Raw genomic sequence first — 25,488 nt, 5'->3', positions numbered from 1 at the left:
TGTGTGCGGCTGCTCGGCCAAGGAAACTGATTTCATGAAGCTCCCGGCAAACGGTTGACATTGCTTCCAGAGCCATTTTGGAACTCTGTAGTGAATGTTGCAACAGACAATTTTTACAAACTTCAGCACTCGTCGGTCCTGTATTGTGAGCTTGTATGGCCTACCACTTCGCGACTGAGCCGTTTTTGCTCCTAGATGTTTCCTATTCACAATAACAGCACTTACAGTTGACCGTAGCAGCTCTAGCAGGGCAGAAATTTGACGAACTGACTTGTTGGAAAGGTGGCATCCTATGCTTTTCCAACAGTCTTGAAGGAGTTCCCATATGTGCTGAGCACTTGTTGGCTGCTTTTCCTTCACTCTGTGGTCCAATTCATCCCAAACCATCTCAATTAGGTTGAGATTGGGTGATTGTGGAGGCCAGGTCACCTGATGCAGCACTCCATCACTCTCCGTCTTGGTCAAAAAACCCTGACACAGCCTGGTGGTTTGTTATGTCATTGTCCTGTTGAAAACAAATGATAGTCCCACTAAGCAGAAACCAAATGGGATGGCGTATCGCTACAGAATGCTGTGGTAGCCATGCTGGTTAAGTGTGCCTTGAATTCTAAATAAATCACAGACAGTGTCACCAGCAAAGCACCATCTCACCTCATCCTCCATACTTCACAGTGAGAACCATACATGTGGAGATCATCTGTTCACCTATGCATCTCAGAAAGACACATTGGTTGGAATCCAAAATATAAAATTTGGACGCATCAGACCAAGGGACAGATTTCCACCGGTCTAATGTCCATTGCTCATGTTTCTTTGCCCAAGCGTCTCTTCTTATTGGTGTCCTTTAGTAGTGGTTTCTTTGCAGCAATTCAACCATTAAGGCCTAATTCACGCATTCTCCTCTTAACAGTTGATGTTGAGATGTGTCTGTTACTTGAACTCTGTGAAGCATTTATTTGGGCTGCAATTGTTTAGGCTGGTAACTCTAATGAACTTATCCTCTGCAGCAGAGGTAACTCTGGGTCTTCCTTGCCTGTGGTGGTCCTCATGAAAGCCAGTTTCATCATAGCGTTTGATGGTTTTTGCGACTGCGCTTGAAGAAACGTTCAAAGTTATTGAAATTTCCCTTTTGACTTGACTGACTGTCTGTCTTAAAGTAATGATGGACTGTCTTCTCTTTGTTTATTTGAGCTGTTCTTGCCATAATATGGACTTGGTATTTTTCCAAATAGGGCTATTTTCTGTATACCAACCCTTCCTTGTCACAACACAACTAATTGGCTCAAGCACATTAAGAAGGAAAGAAATTCCACAAATGAACTTTTAACAAGGCACACCTGTTAATTTAAATTTATTCCAGACTACTTCATGAAGCTGGTTGAGAGAATGCCAAATGTGTGCAAAGCTGTCATCAACGCAAAGGGTGGGTACTTTAAAGAATCTCAAATATGACATTTTTATTTGTTTAACACTTTTTTTGGTTACTACATGATTCCGTATGAGCTAATTCATAGTTTTGTTGTCTTCACTATTATTCTACTATGTAGAAAATAGTAAAAATAAAAACTCTTGAATGAGTAGGTGTGTCCAAACTTTTGACTGGTACTGTGTATACTGAACAAAAATATAAACGCAAAATGCAACAATTTTAAAGTTTTTACTGTGTTACAGTTCATATAATTGAATCAGTCAATTGAAATAATTTAGTTAGGCCTTGAACTATGGATTTCACATGACTGGGCAGGGGCGCAGCCATGGGTGGGCCTGGGAGCAAGACCCACTAACATGGGAGCCAGACCCAGCCAATCAAATAGTTTTTCCCCACAAGGGCTTTTTTACAGACATAAATACTCAGTTTCATCAGCTTTCCGGTTAGCTGGTCTCACACTATCCCACAGGTGAAAAAGCCTGATGTGGAGGTCCTGGGCTGGTGTGGTTGCATGTGGTCTGCAGTTGTGTGGTCGGTTGGACGTACTGCCAAATTCTCTAAAATGACATTGGAGGCAGCTGATGGTAGAGAAATTAACTTTCAATTCTTTGACAACAGCTCTGGTGGACATTCGTGCAGTCAGCATGCCAATTGCACGTCCCATTAAACTTGAAACATCTGTGGCGTTGTGTAACACCTGTCAGGTGGATAGATTATTTTGGCAATGGAGAAATGCTTACTAACAGTGATTTAAACAAATTTGTGCACAACATTTGAGAGAAATAAGCTTTTTGTGGGTATGGAACTTTTCTGGGAACTTTTATTTTGTTTCACCTCATGAAACATGTGACTAACACTTTACATGTTGTTTTTTGTTTTCTGTTTTGTTCAGTATAGATATATACAGTGGGGAGAACAAGTATTTGATACACTGCCAATTTTTATCATAGGTACACTTCAACTGTGAGAGACGGAATCTAAAACCAAAAAACCCGAAAATCACATTGTATGATTTTTAAGTAATTAATTTGCATTTTATTGCATGACATAAGTATTTGATCACCTACCAACCAGTAAAAATTCTGTCTCTCACAGACCTGTTAGTTTTTCTTTAAGAAGCCCTCCTGTTCTCCACTCATTACCTGTATTAACTGCACCTGTTTGAACTCATTACCTGTATAAAAGACACCTGTCCACACACTCAATCAAACAGACTCCAACCTCTCCACAATGGCCAAGACCAGAGAGCTGTGTAAGGACATCAGGGATAAATTTGTAGACCTACATAAGGCTGGGATGGGCTACAGGACAATAGGCAAGCAGCTTGGTGAGAAGGCAACCGTATTAGCCTTAGATTTAACTAATGAATGTTGGGTTGTGCATAAACTTCTAACTTGCACAAAATACACTTGCGCTCCGCTGGCCACTCTCCTTAAAAAACAGTCCTTGGCTCTTGGAGTCCCAGGAAAAGCTAGACTACAATTGCTTGCAGGACCTTTTTTGCAATCTCTTGTTTACTGAATGTTAAAGACCTCATCCAATAGAAGTCACAGGCAATTTGAAAGAGAGAACGCATGATGGTAGTAGGCTATAGCAGTTGTTTATTCAGACCATAACCTTTCTTTGTGAAGAGAAGTGAAAGCCGTTTGCATCTTATTGCAGTCCTAAATGATTCGATCTTGTCATTACAATGATGAAGATGCGGACGATAGAAGGTATTTCATTTAACTGTTGTAAGGAAGGAATGAAGCAACAATCGAAAGAAAGAGAAGGTAGGCTAATACCGACGTCACACAACATCAGGGGAATTATTATGAATGTTAGCCCAATAATTATCAACATTTAAAACGTTTCCAAATCCTAAATCACTTTGCTGGCCTAAAATTGTAACTTTGTAAGTCCCATGTCCTGCACCAGCATATCATGTTCTCTCTCAGCTTCATGGTTTTGAACGAGGTACGTAATTCCAGTCCATATAATACAGTAGTATACAATACAGTACGGTAATACAGTCCACACTCAAAAAGATTAGCCTACTGGAGCTTTCATTTTCATTTGTTTACCTAAGGAAGCATAGCTACATCTATGGGCTTTTATGTTTTTCTGTCACATGTAATATGAAGGCACAATCATTTCATTTGGCCTTTTTTGGGCTTGGGCTCATAAAATGTATAATTTATGGCTCATCGGGCTCAGGTAGCATCAGGCTTGAATTTTCATGCCGATCAAAGCTCTCGTCAAATCCAGACATATGTATGTGCTTTAGAATGACATTTCCGGTTTGGGCTGGAAATAGGTGATTTATTCTAGGGATGGAACATTTGAAAAATACCGGGAAAATATACACCCCTAATCTCTACCCCTGCCGCTCCAATTTAGTCAGACAAATCGCGAGTGATCCCAGAGGTCACTCATGGTATCCCTCCCGTCCATTCGTATATACTACTAGGATATGGTGAACAACACCTTGCCAGCCTGCCTGCTTGCCTGCATGCAGTGCTCCCACAGCTTTGGAACTCCATGTAATGCATCAGCGGGAGGTAATCGGATTTCCAATGACTACACAGGCAAATCTGCAATGCTAATGTGCTTAATAAAAGGCTCCCAAATAGGTTAAGTTGATTTTAAAAAAAAAATCCTATATGGAATTGGCTCACTCATTAGATCCCATTGAGAAGCAATAGGCTACATGCAAAAATCCAAAATAAATCTTATCAATTGCTACACCCCGTCATGCAAATATGTTTGTCTCACTGTGGGGGACGGGTTAATATGAAGATGGGCAATGGATTGAAATCAAAAGTTGCACTACGTGGTGCAGATGAATAGTTTCAACAGTGTGTGTGTGTATGATGGAGAGTGTGTGTATGGAAGCGGGTGCTGGGTTTTCTAACGACAGAAAACAAAGGGAGCAAGTGGAGATTAGTGTTTTTCCAGTTATGTGCGTGGTTGTGTGATGGCTCTTGTGAAATGGGTCTGTAGTGATGATACACAGCCCACCCTCCACTTCCCCAAACGCTATAAACATGATGATGTCACAACATGAGAGAACCAACATTGCCGTGTTTGTGCATGTGTATTTAGTGCCAACCAACACAAATTTTGGTCCAAAACAATGTATAAAGACAAAATTGAGTGTTCAGCTTGCATTATTGACAGCAACAGTTTTTTGTTGTTGTTGCTATCTGCCAAACCTTTTCTTCTCAAATATAGTCATTGAATTAATATTTTTTAATTTGTTCAAGATTACTGGCCAACCTCAGCAGCAAGGTAGGCCCACATTTTTCATATGTAAATATTAGAATAAGATGAAAGGTTTTATGATGAAGGCATCTAATTAGATACCATTCTCTATAAAGCAAGGCTCCATTCAACTAATGCAAAGATGTGTTACCTCTAACCTCTATTCCTGCTGAACCCTCTTCGTCTTCATCAGATATTGCTTTGACATATTGAAAGTGGGCCATCTCTTTACACTCACTTGAATGCATAGAATTCTATGAATATGCATTATAAACTACAAAGTAGAACATATTGAAATCCTGTCAGGTATAATCATGGCAATCATCCAATCTAGAATGCGTTATTTAAGCCTTGCAGAGAAAGTGGAACTGACATGTATAATTTAATAAGTGATTTTCACATCACTGTTGTTATATCAAGCAACTTGCGTACAATTTTGAGATTAAGAACCATTAGGAAAGTTGATGGGGGTTAATAACTAAATGTTCCTGTCATGCAACGTCAAGGTAAATGTGCAGAAACTTTTTAGCACAAGTGTCAAATGCAATGTGTCCCACAGTTTGTACCCAGAGGTCCTAAGGCAGTGTAAGTTGGAAACTTGATAGAATGTGAATTAAGCTTGGAGTTAATCACGATGTCAGCAAAAAGTAACAATGTCAATGAATTGTTACCAAAATTACTCTGCAGAATATCTGACCTTGGTGAATGCATTTTCTAAGATGCTTGACTGTGGGGGTTGAGGGGGAAACTATCTGTGGATTTCGTGATGAAGCTGAAGCAAGATACAAGGGAAGCATTCAATTTATCAGGGCTCCCGGACAATGACCCTTGACAGATTAGATAATTTTGTTCAAACAATTCAGAGAAGTTGACATGCCTTTCCAGAAATGGTGTGCTTTGTCAGCTGTTTCCACTTTCTGTTTCCAAGATTCAAATGACCTCATTGAGCAAGACTTAAAAAAAAAAATTCTACATCTAATTTTGAATTGCATTTTTTTTTTGAGCAGTGACTCAATCCCCCCTCACCCCCATTGACTTACTGTATCAGGAGGACAGTGCTTTCTGGAATGTTGATGGCCTAATAACTGTTTAACTATTTACTCCCAATTAATAATTCTCTCTGTGTGATTTGTTTGACTTTTTGTATTAACTCTAGACTCGTGTTGAGTTACCCTTTATCTGTGCCAGGTACAGATAAAGTACATTGTAAAAGTACAGATAAAGTACATTGATAAAGTACATTGATATTGAGTTACGGTATCATATCATGGAACAGTCTAACGTGACGGGGCGGCAGGTAGCCTAGTGATTAGAGCGTTGGACTAGTAACCGAATGGTTGCAAGATCAAATCACAGAGCTGACAAGGTAAAAATCTGTCGTTCTGCCCCTGAACAAGGCAGTTAACTGTTCCTAGGTTGTCATTTAAAATAAGAATTTGTTCTTCACTGACTTGCCTTGTTAAATAATGATAAAAAGATGAGGATTTGTTAGTTGATGTTTTTTTTAATAGATTTTACTAAGTTAATTGAAGGGATGCTATTCAGATCACACAGTGAATGGGAGTATAATAATGATTGGCAGGAGTCATAGAGTAACCTTGGGATGTGAGAAGCATATTTTCCACTTCTCTTTTAAGGTATTAGTTATATGTTGATAGATTTCAATCACAGCTGTGATTTATTTTTATAATAGAAAAATCAACACATGCCAGCACTTTTCATAACTTTGATACTAACAGTGTAGTACAAGGAATTTATAGAAATATTAATTGATTTACGGAATAATGAGCAACAATGCAACAACATACTGGGAAAAATTCATTGAATCAATGTCTTTTCAATTAATTTTAACCCAAAAATACAGTTTTAATTTATTTTGTCATTTAGTTTAGAATTGTGGAGTAAATACAATGTTGTTGATCCATCTTCAATTTATCCTATCACAGCCATTAAACTCTAACTGTTTTAAAGTCACCATTGGCCTCATGGTGAAATCCCTGAGAGGTTTCCTACCTCTCCGACAACTGAGTTAGAAAAGACGTCTGTGCCTTAGTAGTAAATGGGTGTATTCATACACCATTCAAAGTGTTATTTAATAAATTCACCATGCTCAAACGGATATTCAATGTCTGCCTTTTTTATTTTGACCCATCTACCAATAGCTGCCATTCTTTGCGAGGCACTGGAAAACCTTGGTGGTCTTTCTGGTTGAGTCTGTGTTTGAAATGCACTGCTCAACTGATGGATCTTACAAATAATTGAATGTGTGGGGTACAGAGATGAGCTTTTAATTTTTAAGTAATTTATTTAAAAAAAATCGACTTTAATATTAAAGTGTATTGTGTATAGGCAAGAGACACAAAATATAAATTTAATCAATCTTAAATTCCTGCTGTAACACAACAAATGTGTTGAAAGTCAAGGGTGTGAATACTTTATGAAGGCACTGTATATTGTTGGCATTACCTCAGACAATAACAAAACATCTTTCATTCTCCATTCAAGTCACTTTATTGTGCCATCCCTGTTATCTCATCTCAGAAACTTTTCAAACTTTTATGGTGAGTGGTGGTAGATATGATCTCTGAAAATAAATATGAGATTCCAAGAAGATACAAAACTGTGACCTTCTGAAAGCCTTCAAACCCTTGACATACCCTGAAGACATCTGTTATTTTCTGAGGAATATCTGAGAACTTCATAACTCCTGTTGGGCAAAATGTTTAATACTTATATTTATTTGCAGAGGGCCGGTGTATTTTTAATCAGGTGTGTAACTGCTTAGTTGGAACAAATGCCTGCACCCACACTGGCTCTCTGTGGATAAGATCAAACCCTGATCTAAGCAGTGTGAAAGCAAAAGCTACTTTGAGAGTGACATCAATGGGTCTCTCTGGCTGCTTGTACACGGGCAGTTGAATTCTGGTATTTTTTTCACTAATTGGTCTTTTGACTAATCAGATCAGCTCTGAATTGGGCTGGCTGTGTAAACGCAGCTCAGATAAAAGGTGAAACTCATTTCATAATTTCTGAAAGAGATCACCCTTTAATGCATAATACCACATACATACAAAGTAACCACAATTACAAATTTAAGACTACAGAAGTTCAAATTAAATTTGATTTGTCACATGCGCCGAATACAACAGTTGTAGAACTTACAGTGAAATGCTTACTTACAAGCCCTTAAAACAATGCAGTTTTAAGTAAATACCTCAAATAAAGTAGAGTTAATAATAACTAATAATTAAAGAGCAGTAGCGGGGCTATATACAGGGGGTGTACCGGTACAGAGTCAATGTGCGGGGGCACTGGTGTCGAGGTAATTGAGGTAATATGTACATGTAGGTAGAGTTATTAAAGTGACTATGCATAGATAATAGAGAGTAGCAGCAGTAAAGAAAGGGGGGGGGGGCAATGCAAATAGTCTGGGTAGCCATTTGATTAGTTGTTCAGGAGTCTTATGGCTTGGGGGTAGAAGCTGTTTAGAAGCCTCTTGGACCTAGACTTGGCGCTCCGGTACCGCTTTCCGTGCGTTATTAGAGAGAACAGTCTATTACTAGGGTGGCTAGAGTCTTTGACAATTTTTAGGGCCTTCCTCTGACACCGCCTGGTATAGAGGTCCTGGATGGCAGGAAGCTTGGCCCCGGTGATGTACTCACTACCCTCTGTAGTGCCTTGCTGTCGGAGACCCGAACAGTTGCTTTTCCAGGCAGCGATCCAACCAGTCAGGCTCTCAATGGTGCAGTTGTAAAACCTTTTGAGGATCTGATGACCCATGCCAAATCTTTTCAGTCTCCTGAGGAGGAATAGGTTTGGTCGTGCCCTCTTCACTACTGTCTTGGTGTGCTTGGACCATGTTAGTTTGTTGGTGATGTGGACACCAAGGAACTTGAAGCTCTCAACCTGCTTCACTACAGCCCGTTCGATGAGAATAGGGGCGTGCTCGGTCCTCCTTTTCCTGTAGTCCACAATCATCTCCTTTGTCTTGATCACATTGAGGGAAAGGTTGTTGTCCTTGCACCACAAGGTCAGGTCTCTGACCTCCTCCCTATAGGCTGTCTCATCATTGTCGGTGATCAGGCCTAGCACTGTTGTGTCATCAGCAAACTTAATGATGGTGTTGGAGTTGTGCCTGGCTGTGCAGTCATGAGTGAACAGGGAGTACAGAAGGGGACTGAGCACGCACCCCTGAGGGGCCCCTGTGTTGAGGATCAGCGTCAGATTTGCCAAATGGAGGGCAAGGGACAGCTTTGTACACGTCTCTGTGTGTGGAGTAAAGGTGGTTTGCACATGTAACATGCTGATTGAAATTAGGTAAAAAAGATTTGTTTCCCTGCATTAAAGTCCCCGTCCACTAGGAACGCCGCCCCTGGATGAGTGTTTTCCTGTTTGCTTATGGCGGAATACAGCTCATTGAGTGCTGTTTTAGTGCCAGCCTCGGTCTGTAGTGATATGTGGACAGCTACGAAAAATTCAGCTGAAAACTCTCTAGGTAGATAGTGTGGTCTACAGCTTATCATGAGAAACTCTTCCTCAGGCGAACAAAACCTTGAGACTTAGATATCTTGCACCAGCTATTGTTTGCAAATATGTATAGGCCCCAGCCCCGTGTCTTACCAGAGGCTGCTGTTTTGTCCTGCCGATAGAGTGTATAACCCGCCAGTTGTATGTTCTTAATGTCGGCGTTCAGCCACGACTCGGTGAAACATAAGATATTACAGTTTGTGTCCTGTTGGTATGATATACGTGCTTTCAGTTCGTCCCATTTATTTTCCAGCGACTGAACGTTAGCTAGCGGGATGGATGGCAAGGGCAGATTAGCCACTCATCGCCTGATCCTCACAAGGCACCCTGATCTCTTTCCACAAAATCTTAGTTTCCTTTTCCAGCTAATCACGGGCATCTGGGCCTGGTCTGGTGTCTGTAGTAGTGTATCCCTCCCGTCTGACTCCAATTTGAGGTGAGTAATCCCAGTTCTGATGTCTTGAAGCTCTTTTCGGTCATAAGAGACGGTAGCAGCAACATTATGTACAAAACAAGTTACGAACAACGCAAAAAAAACAAACAATAGCATGGTTGGTTAAGAGCTGATAAAACAGCAGCCCTCCCCTCCTGCGCCATTTTCATAGTTCTGTTCCCATCTTGGGCAAATGGTTGATCAAACCCATTATAATGACACTGCGATAGATGAAAATGTCCTCTCCCCGCATTTGGTTCATGTCCAGTCCAGGGTTCCCTCCTAAACTACTGCTAATTGCCAATTAGGTTTCCTCCTCACCCTCAGTGTTTACTTCTCTCACATTCCTCCCTCATTATGTTCCATAGCAGAGCAGCCAGCTAGACAAATTATTTCATCAAGAAATAGCAGCCGATAACCCCTCTGCTACATCAACTCCATGTAATGGACACTAACATTCTCTGAGAATTCTATATGCAGGCCTACATTCAATTTCCCTGTTCTGGAAGTGGTGGATTAACTAAAGCTTTGGACACAACAGCTGTGTATTGATATAGTAAGACAGTCCCAGCAGATGGTGGTTTTGCCATTAACGATAAGATGTTTTGGATGTGGGGGGAACCAGTTGTTGTTACGAGCATTTAGGACTGCTTATGCTGCTGGATCAGCATGCATGACCTTGGGACAGCTTGGGAATTGGCCCTGGGATGTGGATGTCTTTATCTGATTGGCTGTCATGTTTTATTGTTGGAGGGAGATGCAGCCAAATACCTAGTGACCGTTGGATAAAGTAGTGTTTTCTAGCTTCTACCTAGACAATAAAACAGTGGTTAAAAGTACTTAAGTACAAAACTTTAAAGTACTACTTAAGCAATTTACTTTACTATTATATTTTTAACTACTTCTAATTTTACTTTTATTTTGAATGCTTAGCAGGAAATTGTCTAATTTGTGCACTAATCCCCTGTCATCCCTACTGCCTCTGATCGGGCAGATTCAATCAACACAAATGCTTTGTTTGTAAATGATGTCTGAGTGTTGAAGTGTGCCCCTGGATATTTATAAAGAAAGAAAATCGTGCCATTGAGGAATACAGCTTATTATAAGGAATTTGAAATGATTTATACTTTAACTTTGACTTTTGATACTTAAGAATATTTTAGAAATTACATTTACTTTTGTACTTAAGTACATTTAAAACCAAATACTTTTAGACTGCCACATCCAACAAGCGTACAAATACTTTTTTGTATTTTACTGGGTGACTTTCACTTTTACTTGAGACATTATCTTTAAAGGTATCTTTACTTTTACTCAAGTATGACAATTTGGTACTTTTTCCACCACTGCAATAATACCTGACACAGCATATTATTTGAGCAACTCTATGACATGTGCAGAGGGCTAGTGTTGGCATGCGTTGCAAAGGACTAGTGGTGGCATGCGTTGCAAAGGGCTAGGGTTGGCATGCGTTGCAAAGAACTAGTGTTGGCATGCGTTGCAAAGGACTAGTGTCGGCATGCGTTGCAAAGGACTAGTGTCGGCATGCGTTGCAAAGGACTAGTGTTGGCATGCGTTGCAAAGCGCTAGTGTTGGCATGCATTGCAAAGCGCTAGTGTTGGCATGCGTTGCAAAGGACTAGTGTTGGCATGCGTTGCAAAGGACTAGTGTTGGCATGCGTTGCAAAGGGCTAGTGTTGGCATGCGTTGCAAAGGACCCGTGTTGGCATGCGTTGCAAAGCGCTAGTGTTGGCATGCGTTGCAAAGGACCCGTGTTGGCATGCGTTGCAAAGCACCCGTGTTGGCATGCGTTGCAAAGCACCCGTGTTGGCATGCGTTGCAAAGCACCCGTGTTGGCATGCGTTGCAAAGGACCCGTGTTGGCATGCGTTGCAAAGGACCCGTGTTGCCATGCGTTGTAAAGGACCCGTGTTGGAATGCAGAATCAGAAACAGAATCAACAGTTGGCTCAGCAGTCAAAAATGTTCTGCCTCTTAATATTTATACTTTAATTATGTTTGCTCTATGTAAGGACATGTTTTTCAAAAAGCATATTCTGCATCCATTTAGAACTATAGTTAGAAAGACCGCGTGACTATAAGCTAGCTTTCCTTTTTCAGCTTTGTGTGCTCTAGTTTATGACTGTGACATGAAGGCCTAACACAACCTTTCCTGCCCTGTAGCGCACCATGGTCGAAAACAAATTCTCAGCTGAAACAGCTGAAGCCTTACCTCAAAGATGTGCTGCAGTTTTCAGGAACCGTCTGGCTTTGTTGACTTATGTGGAAAACTTAGACTGGGGGGTGGAAAACAAAATCAAAGCCCAAATGCTCCTGGTCACTTTATGTGGAAAATATGTACACAGGTTCCTGCATAAGAGTATAAAAACATGTTTGTTTGCTTTCTTGGTGTAATAGAGTATTGTACAATGGAAACTGCTCAACCAAAATATATCTGCAGTTCACGAAATGTCTCCCATGTCTGTGGTAAACCAAAGTGTAAACAGATGGTGAGTGTGTTTTATTGTTGTACCTGCGGTTGATGTCATGGCCGTGCAATGTGTGATGACCGAGGGAGTGTACCAATGAGTTTCCTGACAACTGGCCTCTCATAAGCAAAACATTGTTTGCACTCTAGAATTAGACTCGGCTGACATTTCCGGTCTTTATAAAAATGTATATTGTTTATTCGCCAGTCACACGACTCACACTTCGACTTAGACACTCTGGCCTTTCGAGCTGTCTAGAAAGCGAGACCGTGTCTTACAGGGCCGTACTCAGACCTTTCAGGAGGCAGGTTCTCAAACTGAAAAAGGGCACCCCCAAAACGTCTTTCATAATTCATATCGCGAAAAGCAAAACATACCAATTGCCTCTGTAGCAAAAATAAATACAGTTTGTAGCATAGGCCTATTTGTATCTATGACAACACACTCACTCATCACAAACTGTAAGCAAGCTATTTACCGTGCCTCTTAAGTTCATGATTGACATCGGGAAAAGAGTGTGGGCTATCATCTGATCATTGATGTTGATGATTGATGTAAATGTGCTAGTTAGCAGCTCAATGTTTTTACTGATTGTGATTTATCTTCAATGCTCTTAAATAATAACTTCATAATGTAATATTTATAATCTTCTAATTTAAGATATATGGCTGGCTGGCTAGTGGTTTGCGGGATATTTTAGATTATGGTGGTTAGAGACAAGACTACCAGTTTTGCTGCTGTCGACTGAAGAAGATAAGGAGTTGGGTTGGAGCGAGGGTCATTGATGTAGCCGCTCCAATCTGTCTTTCTGCCTATCTCTGATGTGCGTATCAGCCAACCAGACTGATATTGATGATTATGTTAATCAAATGTTATGCTGCTGTGGCGGTAGGGCTGGGAATTGCCAGGGACCTCACAATACAATATTATCACACTACTTAGGTGGCGATATGATATGCTTTGTGATTCCTATGATTCTATATGTATTGCGTTTTGGTTCTGTGATTTTTATTGCGATTCGATGTTCCAAACATATTGCTCACCATATTCCTGCTGCAGCAGGGCAATTGACAGCCAAGAGAAAATGAATTTTGATCAGTCATGGAAATAAAAGTGCTGAAAACAAATTGGCTCCCTTTTTAAAAAGACGATGGAGAAGAAGCTATGAAGAAAAATACTAGAGTTTTGCCAACTAGTCCAAAAATAATATTGCGATGTTTTCAAAACTATACGATATATTGCAAAAAAATGTATCCCAATATGTAACTGTATCCACCATCACTATGTGGCAGTACTTAAAGCTGCAATATATCACTTTTTGGGCGACCTGACCAAATTCACATAGAAATGTGTGTTATAGGTCTGTCGTTCTCATTGAAAGCAAGTCTAAGAAGCGGTAGATCTGTTCTATTTGCACTATTATATGCTTCCTGTTCTTAAGTCGAGTTTTTGTGTCTTTAACTTTCGGGTTTATACACCAGCTGAAAATACAATACTTTTGGTAAGGTAAAATATATTTCAGAGCGGTTTAGATGGTACACTTACCACATTTAGATGTGCACAGTATTCCAGATAGTAGCTCATATCCCACTTAAGGACTTATTCGGGATAAGATGTTTACATGCAACTTTGATATCCCGTTCACGAGTGTCCCTGTATCCATGAATAAACAGAATATTCCTCATTTAAAAACATATCGTTAAATGGAATACTAAGTGAAATATGGACACTGACTGTAGGCCTATGACCTCTCACATGTAGCATAATATAATTTGAACTCTTTCTTGCAGTGAAATTATACAACAACAAAAAAATTGTCCGGGTAAAAAGTGTGAAAAGTGGCAATCTTATACTGTAGTGTTTGGAGTAAATGTTATTTGGGTCATAGTCATTTATATTTTTACTCATAGATACAAATCCCTGATACAGTATTTTTGACTGTATGTGGTGAGACACTAAAGATTCAGTTAATCATGAGCTCTTAACTTTACAGAGAAGGTGCTTTGGTGTCAGCGGATCTTGTAATGGCTGTAAATTATTTCCATACGTGATCTTATACTTTGCAATGTGTTGAAGGGTCTCCACTTTGAGAGCTGGAAAATGTCTGCCAAAACCTTTTAACACTCTACCTCACCCCAGCTGTCCATACAAGATCGAAACATGAAATGATGGAGGGCGAAACAGGGAAAAGCGTTAGGAAAATAAAGTGTGAACAGAACCTCAGAATCCTGAGAACAGGTCCCTTCCTGTTTTAAATGGTACTCAGAAATCAGAGACCTGGGAACTCCCAGCCAAAACAATCATGGCAACACCTTGTGGCCTGTATTCAATCAAAACCAATACACAGGATTCAGAAGTAGATCAAATCCAACATTTTGTTCCCAAGAGCGAGAAGGCTTTTAACATGCAATTGTGTTTCTTTTTGTTTCACACTGTAAACTGGGTTTCTTTCGAACCTGACTTGCTGTGCAAGAATTCCAGGAAACCTGGTTACCAACTTTGATTGAATAGGGACCCTAATGTCAGATAGCCTGGACCTCTCACCAATAAGAAACACAATGGTGTTTGTCAGTTTCAGCGACGTGTTATCCTGCCTGATGAGCAGTTCATCTCCAAGCGTTGAATAAGACATGGAAGTGTCAGATTTCACAAAGGTATAGCACAGTTCAAGCTGCTAGGATCCACTGTTCCTACGCTCAAGTATTTCTACAGCCGCAGTGGAAACACTTTTTCACAGGATGTTGTCTTCGCCAATTCTCAAAACGAAGCATTTTCTTTTGCTTTTTTTTAATAGATTCAGCGTTTCTTTTCAGGCACATTACATGGTGATTTGAATATCTAAAGACAAAATATATATTGGCATGTCTCTCCAAAAGTGATATAAGTCAAAGAGATTTACAGTTTGGACTGAAACCACTGGAATGTTATAGGTTACCTCTGGTATGTTTCCTCTTTCTTTAGAAAGCTGTTATTTGTGCTGACGTTTTTTTTATCATCCTCCCAGAAAAGTTGTGGGTGGAGGTATTTTGACTCTGAAAAATCCAGCTATCGTGTTTCTGCAAAAAAAGCCCTTGTTGGAGTTTTTCAAACCCATCATCTCCTCTACCGCAGTCCTGAATGTATCTCCATCTGGTCCACAGCTGAAAACTATTAGACGGTGCTTGAACTTCCTTCTTCTCAGTATTCCACGCGGTTTCAAAGCAAGTAAGTCACTTTTATTTTGGTCCTGCCGCTTGGTCGTCTTTGTATGTTTCTGTATTACCACTCTAGAGCCACTCTCTTATTTTCCTTCCTCTCGGCAACAGGGTAAAGGATTGCTGTGCTTGGCTTAGGATCCCGGCTGATTCAACTGTGGAATGTCGGGTTAAATTAATAAACAGATTGTTTTGGCAATGTCTAACCTGTTGCGCTTAGCCGGGCTAAATTCCAGAGTGCGTGAAAGCGAGTGTGGAAACAAAGAAGCATTGTTGTTTTCTGAGCGGCATTATGTTAGGGGACTGCAGTGCGTGTTTTCATCCCATGTCAAAAAGCTGGATGCCTTTCTATGCATATGGCTCAGATTAGCGGCTGCTAGAGAGGCTTTTATAGGGGACAGAAACTTTTGGGTTTTTCAACTTTTTTTTTTCTTCCACAAAGTGTCACATGTTTTCACACTGCTTTTTGTTTGTGGATTGCTTTTTGGGCATGAGAGATTACTTGTTCCTTGGGGTCAAAGTAGGTATATTTTGTTTCCCAAACGTTTGTTTCCCAACCTAAATTCAAACTGTTTGAGTTACTGGAGTTGAATTGCGCAACTGACAACATGTTTGTCTGAGCAAATGGCCAATGATAAACCTCATGAATGAGTTTATGCCATGTTTAGAGAAACATTTGCTTACAAGTGTTTGCCTCATTATGTAGCAGTAATGCAAAATACATGCATTCTGGTATGTTATTAGTGTTTGAAAGATTGAATTGATCGTTTTTAGTCTTTCAAACATTGAGCTTTATGTGTTTGTACATCTTTGCTCCCAACTAATACAACTTTTACTGTGTGTTGTACGCTGATCGGAAGCTGTTTAACCATGCCCCTAAACTGTCAAATGGCATTATTTATGTTCCATTTGCTTTGATAATCAGACCTGATGGTGTTTATTCCCTACTGTAAGTGCTACGAGGATCAGTGGTTCTTCAGATGCTTTCGGCCATGTGAGCGTACTGTAAACTATGGTCTTTGGCGTTCCTCTGGTGCAATCCATTCCTTCTCACTCTTAACACTCTCGGCTATAGGCTATGTTACAAGCATGCTCTCAGGGAATTTGAAACCTGAGCAACGGCCTGTGAGAATAAGCATTACTCGGACTGCCTGATTCTCCAGGCGGCTGTGTATTACCGCAACCGTGGGCTCAAACATGCCTGACCTCGACGCTCACACAGTTCCACTGCAGATGGTAAATAGCAGTGGAGAAGTTTGAGACTCTGTGCTAAGACTGGGGATACGGTTCTCCCAAGACAGGGTGAATCACCAGCCCAGGAAGCCATTAAAAAGAGCAAACACAGCTTCTGTCAATCATAAGGAGTGACATCACAGCCAGGCATACACAGTCCAACACTATAGTAAGAAAACATCCACTGTTAGAGGGTATAGCAGTCTGCTCCCCTATATTCCCTTAGTGGTTGCTGTTAGATATAGGCTAGCACTTAATTGTGCCTCTGGATAATTCTATTTTGCAGTCAGTCTTTTGGAAGAAAAGTTATTGCTTTGAATTGGGTTGTGTATCTTAGTCCTGACGTATTCAAAATGGAATGGTGTAGTAGTAGGCATTCTAGGCAGTAATGCGCAACATATTGGCATAAACAGACAGCCAACCACGAAAGGGGGAGAAAAGGATATTGGCACTTGAATAGACAGATACAGCCACTTACTCCAGCTATCCATGGCACATTATTTTGATGTAGTTCTCACCTTTAATGACATAATAATGCAGTGTGACTTGGGAGAGTTTTGGGAAAACGGGAATTAGGGCTCACACCATGCTGTAAGTGTGTGTTTGAATACACTGAAGTGTAGCCCAGTTCTTAATCAATTCACTTGAACTTGAATATAGCTTTATGCATGCTCAGTTCAGTGCACATTTGTATTTATTTATCGTGGAAGGGATACTTTAGGTTTAATTTGATTAGTTATGGTGTTATACCGATGTGCCCAAGGCCATGAGTTGGTTTAAGGTTAATCCCTGAAAGAAATGACTTCCTGCAGAAGTAAGTCGAGGTGGAAGTTGTTATTATAGCTGTGGTCTATGGGTCTAGAGTTCTACCACTCTTAAATTAGACTAAAAAGCAGTTTTGGTACCATTTTCATCATGCTCGGGATGATATAAATAAGTGACTTGGTGCCAAGCCTAACGTGTTGAGATGTGCAGAAAAGTTACCCTGTCTCCCCTCAGTTGGGGACATGGCTGCTGTCCATGTTCATTTGACTCTGCATTGCTCTGAGGCAGGTACAATATTTGGCCATAAAAATAAAAAAAACAGAAGCTGTCTTTTTAAGCAGCAAAGCTATTCTGTTTTGGCATACTGGTTTGGAAAAATCCCAATCGACACTCTATAGCTCATTTTCAGTTGAACTTTGCCCCCTGAAGGACTTTTATACACAGAAAGAAGACATCTCCCAACATCACAATGTGGTTTTAGACCTTTGTAAAATAAAGTTGTCTCTGTGAAAAATACATCGTAATAATTGCATGTCTAATCGCATCATCTTTTTGTCTATTTGACATTATCCATTTGACTTTATCCTAGTATCCTTAGCTACATAGTTATTGTAGGGAGCTTGTTGCTATGTAATTGCAGAAAGAAAATAGGTGTTGGTGCTATAGTTCTGTTTTAAATTAAAAACTATATTTCCTTTCATAATGGGGAGGAATCATGGTTCTCAGTGGCATGCTGAAGGTGTTACACAACACTCAGTCAGAGCTGGCATTTCCATGTGGCGAATCACGTGATGTCATAACAATAAACTGTCAACCACATATAATACAACGTATCTTAAAGCTAGACTAATTGATATGGGTAATGTAATAGCTCATTTCAGTTTGTGAATTAGATCTCTCATATAGGACAAATAAGACATGGGAACACTTGCAATTGCTTTCTGTCATGTTTATGGATTAGTAATACTAAAGATTTTGTCAGTTTCCAGCTCACAGTTCACAGCCGTTAACTTTGAGACTGCTCTCTGCATGGAGTAAGGAAACATTACTGCTCTCTGATTTCTATCACTATTAGCACATTTTATTATTGTACAACAGCTCAGTCTCTCAGGTCTGCCTGTCAAATAGCATGTTTGTCTTCTCTCTTCAGACTCCTGCGTTGCTTGAGCCCCAGTGTATTTAGCACCACACCGCTCTTTAAAAAGTAGCTCTGAAATCATAGACCTATTCACAGAGCTAGACATGTGATTTTCTCCCCCGCATGTAAGAGTCATTATATCCTGAATGTTGCAATGCTCCTCTGCATATGTCAGCGAATTAAAAATGTCCTTTCTGAAGTTAGTTTGTCTCTACTTATGAAAAGAGAAATGCCTGGAACTACTGTCTTTAGCTGGACTATTGTAAGCATTGGTATGTGCAGTATATGCTACATATTATATCTGCTAGTGTCACAGAAGATGGTATAGCACGTGTTCTTGGCCTGCTGCAGTGTCAAATAAAATACATCACCTTCAGGGCCTATACAGTACACTTACTCATCCTATGCAATCTCTGTTGAGCATCTGATTTAAGATTACTAAAGTATATGCCTCCCATGAACTCTTCAGTGTGATGCGTTACACACAATGGTCTGTGTCATCCTCATTTGCTATGCATACAATTCACCATTGAAAGAGTACTGTAGCCCGATGCGACATTTTCCATCTAGAAAGGAAGGTCTCATCCTTCCGTTGTATCGAAAGGATACATAACAAAGACAGAAGCCTTAATTCTTTCAAAGTGGACTTTTCATTCAAGTGGACATTTCAATTATATTATTTGATTGACAATGGCTCGTATGTCTGGACAATAAAGTCATTTGTATCCTTGGAACTCATCTGAGGTAATCCATTTGTTTCCCTAGCAGATAATTAGGAAATTGGCCTCTGGAAGATACACCAGAACCAGAAATGATTAATAACCTACCTTAATGATCAACTCAATGCTTCCTCATCTCGTGATTCTCATGGTTTATCAGAATTTGTTTGAATCACATATAGCCTACCTAATGAATAAGGAGATCAATCAGTACTTCATTCTATTTAAGTTTTATCAGAGTGAGAGGTTTTGAAGGAGAAAACATTTAAGGAAAATTAAGAGGAATTAGAAATGAGTTTCAACCTTTTTTATGAAAACACTTTAAAGCAAACGATAAATTGGCTTAGAAGGAACTATATCACTATATATAAGGAAAGAGATAAAAAAAAACAGCAACTGTCAAAATAATTGAGTCAACATATTCTGAGGCAGAACTTACTTATTTGGCTATCTGTACGAGAGTTGTTTTTATAATTTAAACCAAAAACAGTTGATAGCCTATGTGCTGTTAATAATGCCTTATTGCATGCATAATGTGTTGGCTGCTCACCTGATGTTTCTCACAACAACTTCATTCATACACTATGTTGTAGTTTTTGGGGGGGGGGGAGATTGCAAGGTTGAAACCAAACAAAAAGGTTTCCTTCCTTCTTGACACGCACCTTTGGCATTAAAAGGTGTCACTTGGTTGGGATTATCAGTGAATGGTAAGAGATAACCAAAGTGTGCTATGCCTATTCACTGTTCATACATGTATATCCAGCAGAGAATATGACAGCATATAACTCCGCTTTATGTGAAGGTTAAAACAGACTTTTCTGATATCAGAACTGATGTTTTGCCACAGTAATGCATCTACTTTGGTTTGATTTATTCAGGCAGCCATCGACAAGCATATATTGCCATTCCCTCAGGAAGATTAGACTGCAATGCAACATATTGTGGCTGAGAAAAATGTAAAACAGTCCTAAGTTTTAAAACCTTTTCCAGAAAATGGTCTCAAGCAATATTCACTGTTACTACGAAATCGACCAGCAGTGGTAGAGTTCTTTACATCTTTGTCATGTTTAGTGTGCTAAATTGACAATGACAAATTCTCCTACTAACAAGTCTAGCCACAAAAAAAAAAAATGGTCACCTCCCATACTCAGATGGTAAATCACTTTAACCCAAAGGTAAATACAACGTGTTTTGCTGGTCGGTTTAGGTTTTCTTTGGCGTATATTCTGACTGACTAAACATTAGCTTTCTGTGAGAGGGTGGGTTTCCTAAAGCAGAGGCTGACATCTGGCCAGTTGTTTAGTCACATTTTCCAGGTTTTGTTTGTTGAAGGCCTGAGGTTTTAAACGATTCTAAAACTCTGTTTTTTCCCTCCTGAGGTGGAGTATTGGCAAATACACAGAAGGGACCACAAAGTCGCAAGGTTTTCCAGTATGAACCGGGCCTTTAACAGGAAAAAAGGTAAGCTCTCAGACAGATTTTTGTACTGTTAGCCATCTGTAAAGCCCAGTTTCTCCACGCTGTCGCTCATATTATGATTGTGCATGTTCGGTGAGCTACTTGTTCTTATACCTGGAGCTAACTACGTAATCTACATGTGCACTGTCGTACTGAAAATGTCTGAGGCAACCACTGCGGTTTTGCGACAACAGCTTTACGTATTTGCCATCTGTCCTACCACTCCAACTCCCTCCACTCACATGAATCAACAGACCCGGAAATGTCCAAAGACCCTGCTGGACAGTTTTTGGGCCCAGGTGGCCCTGAGTGTTCTTATGATATTTCAGTTTTAAAATTGACCTCAGCTCTGTCAGGCACCCAATGAGGAGATAAAGACTTATCAGGTTAGGCAGATCTCCACTCCTGGTTCAGATTAGATTTCCCATTCATGGATGATATTAAAATACAGCTTGGTGCTAAGGTGCTCCGCTACTGCTGCTACTGTTTTTTCATAGGTTTTACTTTCTCATGAATCTAAGTTGATACTTTGTCATATTTTGAACTCAGACTCTAGAGGACACATTTAGGGAGTCTATTGAAAGATTGCGCATAACAGAGAAGTTATTGCTTCACAGCTGTCACAGAAAGTAGTCAGTGAATTAGAAACTGTGGCCCCGGTTACCATTCCCCATCTCTTGCACTGATCGGCCCACAAGTGCTTCCATACATACTTGCACACAGTCCAGTTCTGTGTGATTGTAGAGAACTACAGAGGCACATCCAGCCATCTGGCATAAAGAGGGCATTAAAGCCTTTTAAGCGAAGGACAAAGGTCCCTCCCAACCCTCGCCGAACACAATATTTTACACCAGACCGACACAGAACACAGGGCTTTTGGAGACAAACATTAATTACCAGAGCATTGCTCATAACTGATTTTAAGAATAGGGCTTGGTAAGGAAACACAAAAGAGGATGACAGATCTAGTTGCTCTAAAGTTTCTTATCCAGATTATGATTTTATTTTCCAGGTCTCATTACAGTGCATGATTGTGCAGATTCATCGCTAGCTATTCATCAATATGTTGAGTCGATATTGCACTCTCAGCACGCATGCATTTGTGGTGGTTATAGACTGTTTGAACGCAGATTCTTCATTGTACTCTTTAAACACTGGGACTTTCATCCCTTCACAATTGCATTTGGGAATTAGCATTATTGGATCTATATTTCTAGTGTCCTATGAGCAAAGTTGCTGCAGACCTGTGTCAATCACTTTGTTATAATTAGTAGTTAGAAGAAATAAATAATATTTTCTATGTTCCTTCATCCTATATTTATTCATTTGATGTAATGACAAAATGTGGTTGTAAAAAGAAAGAAAACGAAGTAAATTACTGTTCCTCATTCACCTTAATATGCAAGTTATTTGTTTGGTCTGTCTGGCTACATACTGAGCATAATTTTTGTCTGACGTTGTCTTGCTGTTCCTATAAGGCATTGATGAATTCCAATTAGATTACTGCCTCTTTTCATAAAGTGCCTTAAAGTTTTCACCCCCCTTGATTTCTTCCATATTTTACAAAGTGGGATCAAAGTGGATTTAATTGTCATTTTTTGTCAAGGATACACATACACAAAATGCTGTAATGTCAAAGTGGAAGAAAACGTATAAAAAAAATGTAAACAAAAAAATACATGAAAAATAAAACACTAATATACATCTTGATTAGATCAAATGTACAAATATTATTTTTAAATACAGTGCCTTCAGAAAGTATCCATACTTAGAATTCAAAATGGATTAAACCAGCGTTTCTTAAAGTATGGGTCACGACCCAAAGTGGGTCACGGACTTGTTAATGGTGGGTCGCGACGGAAATGTATAATTATTGAATTAATTACTGGAATTGATTTGGCCAAGCGCAACTGCGCTCTCGGTTCAGTGCGCTCTGTTTATCAGCAGTCTCTGCTCAGTTTGGCAGCTGCGTGACTGGGAGGTAGATATAGATGCCCATGTGCTTTGCTGTTTACCAGATCTTTTTTTCTGCAGTTTTCTTGAAGATCACTCCGCGACCCACACGCTGCAGCGATATCGTTCAAGCCACGGACTTGTTATTCCCACTCGCCATCACTCACCTCTGTCATGAAATGGACTCATGCTAGCCACAAGTTCTGACTGAGCTCAATCATCATGAAATGCAAACACAAGTGATGCCTTTTTGTCTCTTTCAAACAAACTTTGAGAAATAATGAGGAGTGCCCGTAATGTGTTTTGTGTGGGGAAGTACGTAGTAATGATTCTCTCAAAACGAACAAATTAATAAAACGACACGTCCTGACCAAACATCCAGGCACAACATGACGGTAAACCCAGGGAGTTCTTTCAGAACAGGGCAGAATGCTTCAGTGCTTTGAAAGTGGAAAAGTAAGTCAACTAGCAAGGCATTATCATTGTTGTCATTTGGTAACAGCCGAAATAAGGGAGTACAGTCGTGGCCAGAAGTTGGGACTGATACAAATATTAATTTTCACAAAGTCTGCTGCCTCAGTTTGTATGATGGCAATTTGCATATACTCCAGAATGTTATGAAGAGTGATCAGATGAATTGCAAAGTCCCTCTTTGCCATGCAATTGAACTGAATCTCCCCCCCAAAAAAATTCCACTGCATTTCAGCCCTGCCACAAAAGGACCAGCTGACATCGTGTCAGTTATTCTCTCATTAACACAGGTGTGAGTGTTGACGAGGACAAGGCTGGAGATCAGTCTGTCATGCTGATTGACTTCGAATAACAGACTGGAAGCTTCAAAAGGAGGGTGGTGCTTGGAATCATTGTTCTTCCTCTGTCAATCATGGTTACCTGCAAGAAAACACGTGCCGTCATCATTATTTTGCACAAAAAGGGCTTCACAGGCAAGGATATTGCTGCCAGTAAGATTGCACCTAAATCAACCATTTATCTGATCATCAAGAACTTCAAGGAGAGCGGTTCAATTGTTGTGAAAAAGGCTTCAGGGCTCCCAAAAAAGTCCAGCAAGCGCCAGGACCGTCTCCTAAAGTTGATTCAGCTGCGGGATTGGGGCACCACCAGTAAAGAGCTTGCTCAGGAATGGCAGCAGGCAGGTGTGAGTGCATCTGCACTCACAGTGAGGCAAAGACTTTTGGAGGATGGCCTGGTGTCAAGAAGGGCAGCAAAGTAGACACTTCTCTCCAGGAAAGGGACAGACTGATATTCTGCAAAAGGTACAGGGATTGGACTGCTGAGGACTGAGGTAAAGTAATTTTCTCTGATGAATCCCCTTTCCGATTGTTTGGGGCATCCGGAAAAAAGCTTGTCCGGAGAAGACAAGGTAAGCGCTACTATCATTGCTGTGTCATGCCAACAGTAAAGCATCCTGAGATCATTCATGTGGGGTTGCTTCTCAGCCAAGGGAGTGGGCTCACTCACAATTTTGCCTAAGAACACAGCCATGAATAATGAATGGTACCAACACATCCTCCGAGAGCAACTTCTCCCAACCATCCAGGAACAGTTTAGTGATGAACATCACGTTTTCCAGCATGATGGCGCACCTTGCTATAAGGCAAAAGTGATAACTAAGTGGCTCGGGGAACAAAACATCGATATTTTAAGTCCATGGCCAGGAAACTCCCCAGACCTTAATCCCGTTGAGAACTTGTGGTCAATCCTCAAGAGGCGGGTATACAAAGAAAACCCCAGAAATTCTGACAAACTCCAAGCCTTGATTATGTACGACTGTACTGCCATCAAGATGTGGCCCAGAAGTTAATTGACAGCATGCCAGGGCGGATTGCAGAGGTCTTGAAAAAGAAGGTTCAACAATGCAAATATAGATTCTTTGCAACCAACTTCATGTAATTGTCAATAAAAGCCTTTGAAACTTATGAAAATCTTGTAATTATACTTCAGTATTCCATAGTAACATCTGACAAAATATCTAAAGACACTGAAGCAGCAAACTTTGAAAATTAATATTTGTGTCATTCTCAAAACTTTTGGCCACGACTGTACTATCTCTCATAGTAGTAGATGGGAGTTTTTCTTTCAAACAATTCCCCGGCTTTGCAATGTTAGAGCTAATAGCTAACGTTAGCCAAAGCAAACTAACTAGCTACTGATAGTGCAACCCTAAGAAATAGTACAGATTCATATGAAAAAATAAGTCTAGGTTGGAACTGTTGCTGTTACAAGTAATATTTTTTTATTCTGAACTGGAATAAACCGATTGAAGCGGATGCTTTTTGAGACAAACACTCACACAGTTCTGGGTTGCTCATCTGCAGCAGGAAGCAGTCTCCTGCCTGACGGAGAAAGCAGTAGATGTTCTGATCTAATTTGGCACCACGTACCTATGCAAGTCAGGGTTGGCATTTCCATGTGGCGGCTCACGTAATGTAAAATAATGTCATAACAATAAACTGTCAACCACATATAATACAGCATATCTTAAAGCTAGACATTGATATGGGTAATGCTAAATAGCTCATTTCAATTTGTGAATTAGATCTCTCATATAGGACAGATAAGACATGGGAACACACAATTGCTTTCTGTCATGTTTATGGATTAGTAATACTAAAGATTTTGTCACAGTTTCCAGCTCACAGTTCACATCCATTAACTTTGAGACTACTCACACCCCTGAGGCAATACTTTCTAGAAACACCTTTGGCAGTAAGTGTTTTGGGGTAAGTCTCTATGGACTCACTCTGTGTGTAGTAATAGTGTTTTCAAAAAAGCAGACATACAATATTTTATTTGCATTTATTGAACCTTTTATTCAACTAGGCAAGTCAGTTAAGAACACATTCCTATTTACAATGACAGCCTACCCTGGCCAAACCCTAACACCGGACA

The 25,488-nt window shown here is 40.1% G+C and overlaps 1 protein-coding gene across 4 annotated transcripts in view; it reads left to right on the top strand.

Annotated features, from left to right (window-relative positions):
- Positions 1–25,488, top strand: part of LOC139380533 (GULP PTB domain containing engulfment adaptor 1a) — a 157,090-nt gene that overhangs the window by 106,634 nt on the left and 24,968 nt on the right. For 2 of the 4 annotated variants that reach the window (XM_071123272.1, XM_071123275.1), the window contains exons 1-2: positions 15,639–15,832; positions 20,547–20,628. In XM_071123272.1, coding sequence (XP_070979373.1) covers positions 15,761–15,832; positions 20,547–20,628 — 154 coding nt within the window. In that variant the 5' untranslated portion in view covers positions 15,639–15,760. Of the gene's footprint in view, positions 1–14,801; positions 15,323–15,638; positions 15,833–20,546; positions 20,629–25,488 lie in introns of those variants that run through there. The other 2 variants (XM_071123273.1, XM_071123274.1) reach the window with 2 other exon arrangements.

The sequence above is a fragment of the Oncorhynchus clarkii genome, chromosome 22 (genome assembly GCF_045791955.1).
Source record: "Oncorhynchus clarkii lewisi isolate Uvic-CL-2024 chromosome 22, UVic_Ocla_1.0, whole genome shotgun sequence".
In the NCBI taxonomy this organism is placed as follows: Eukaryota; Metazoa; Chordata; class Actinopteri; order Salmoniformes; family Salmonidae; genus Oncorhynchus; species Oncorhynchus clarkii.
The sequence above is the reverse complement of the archived record's forward strand: the minus strand, read 5'-3'. Positions and strand labels throughout refer to the sequence as shown.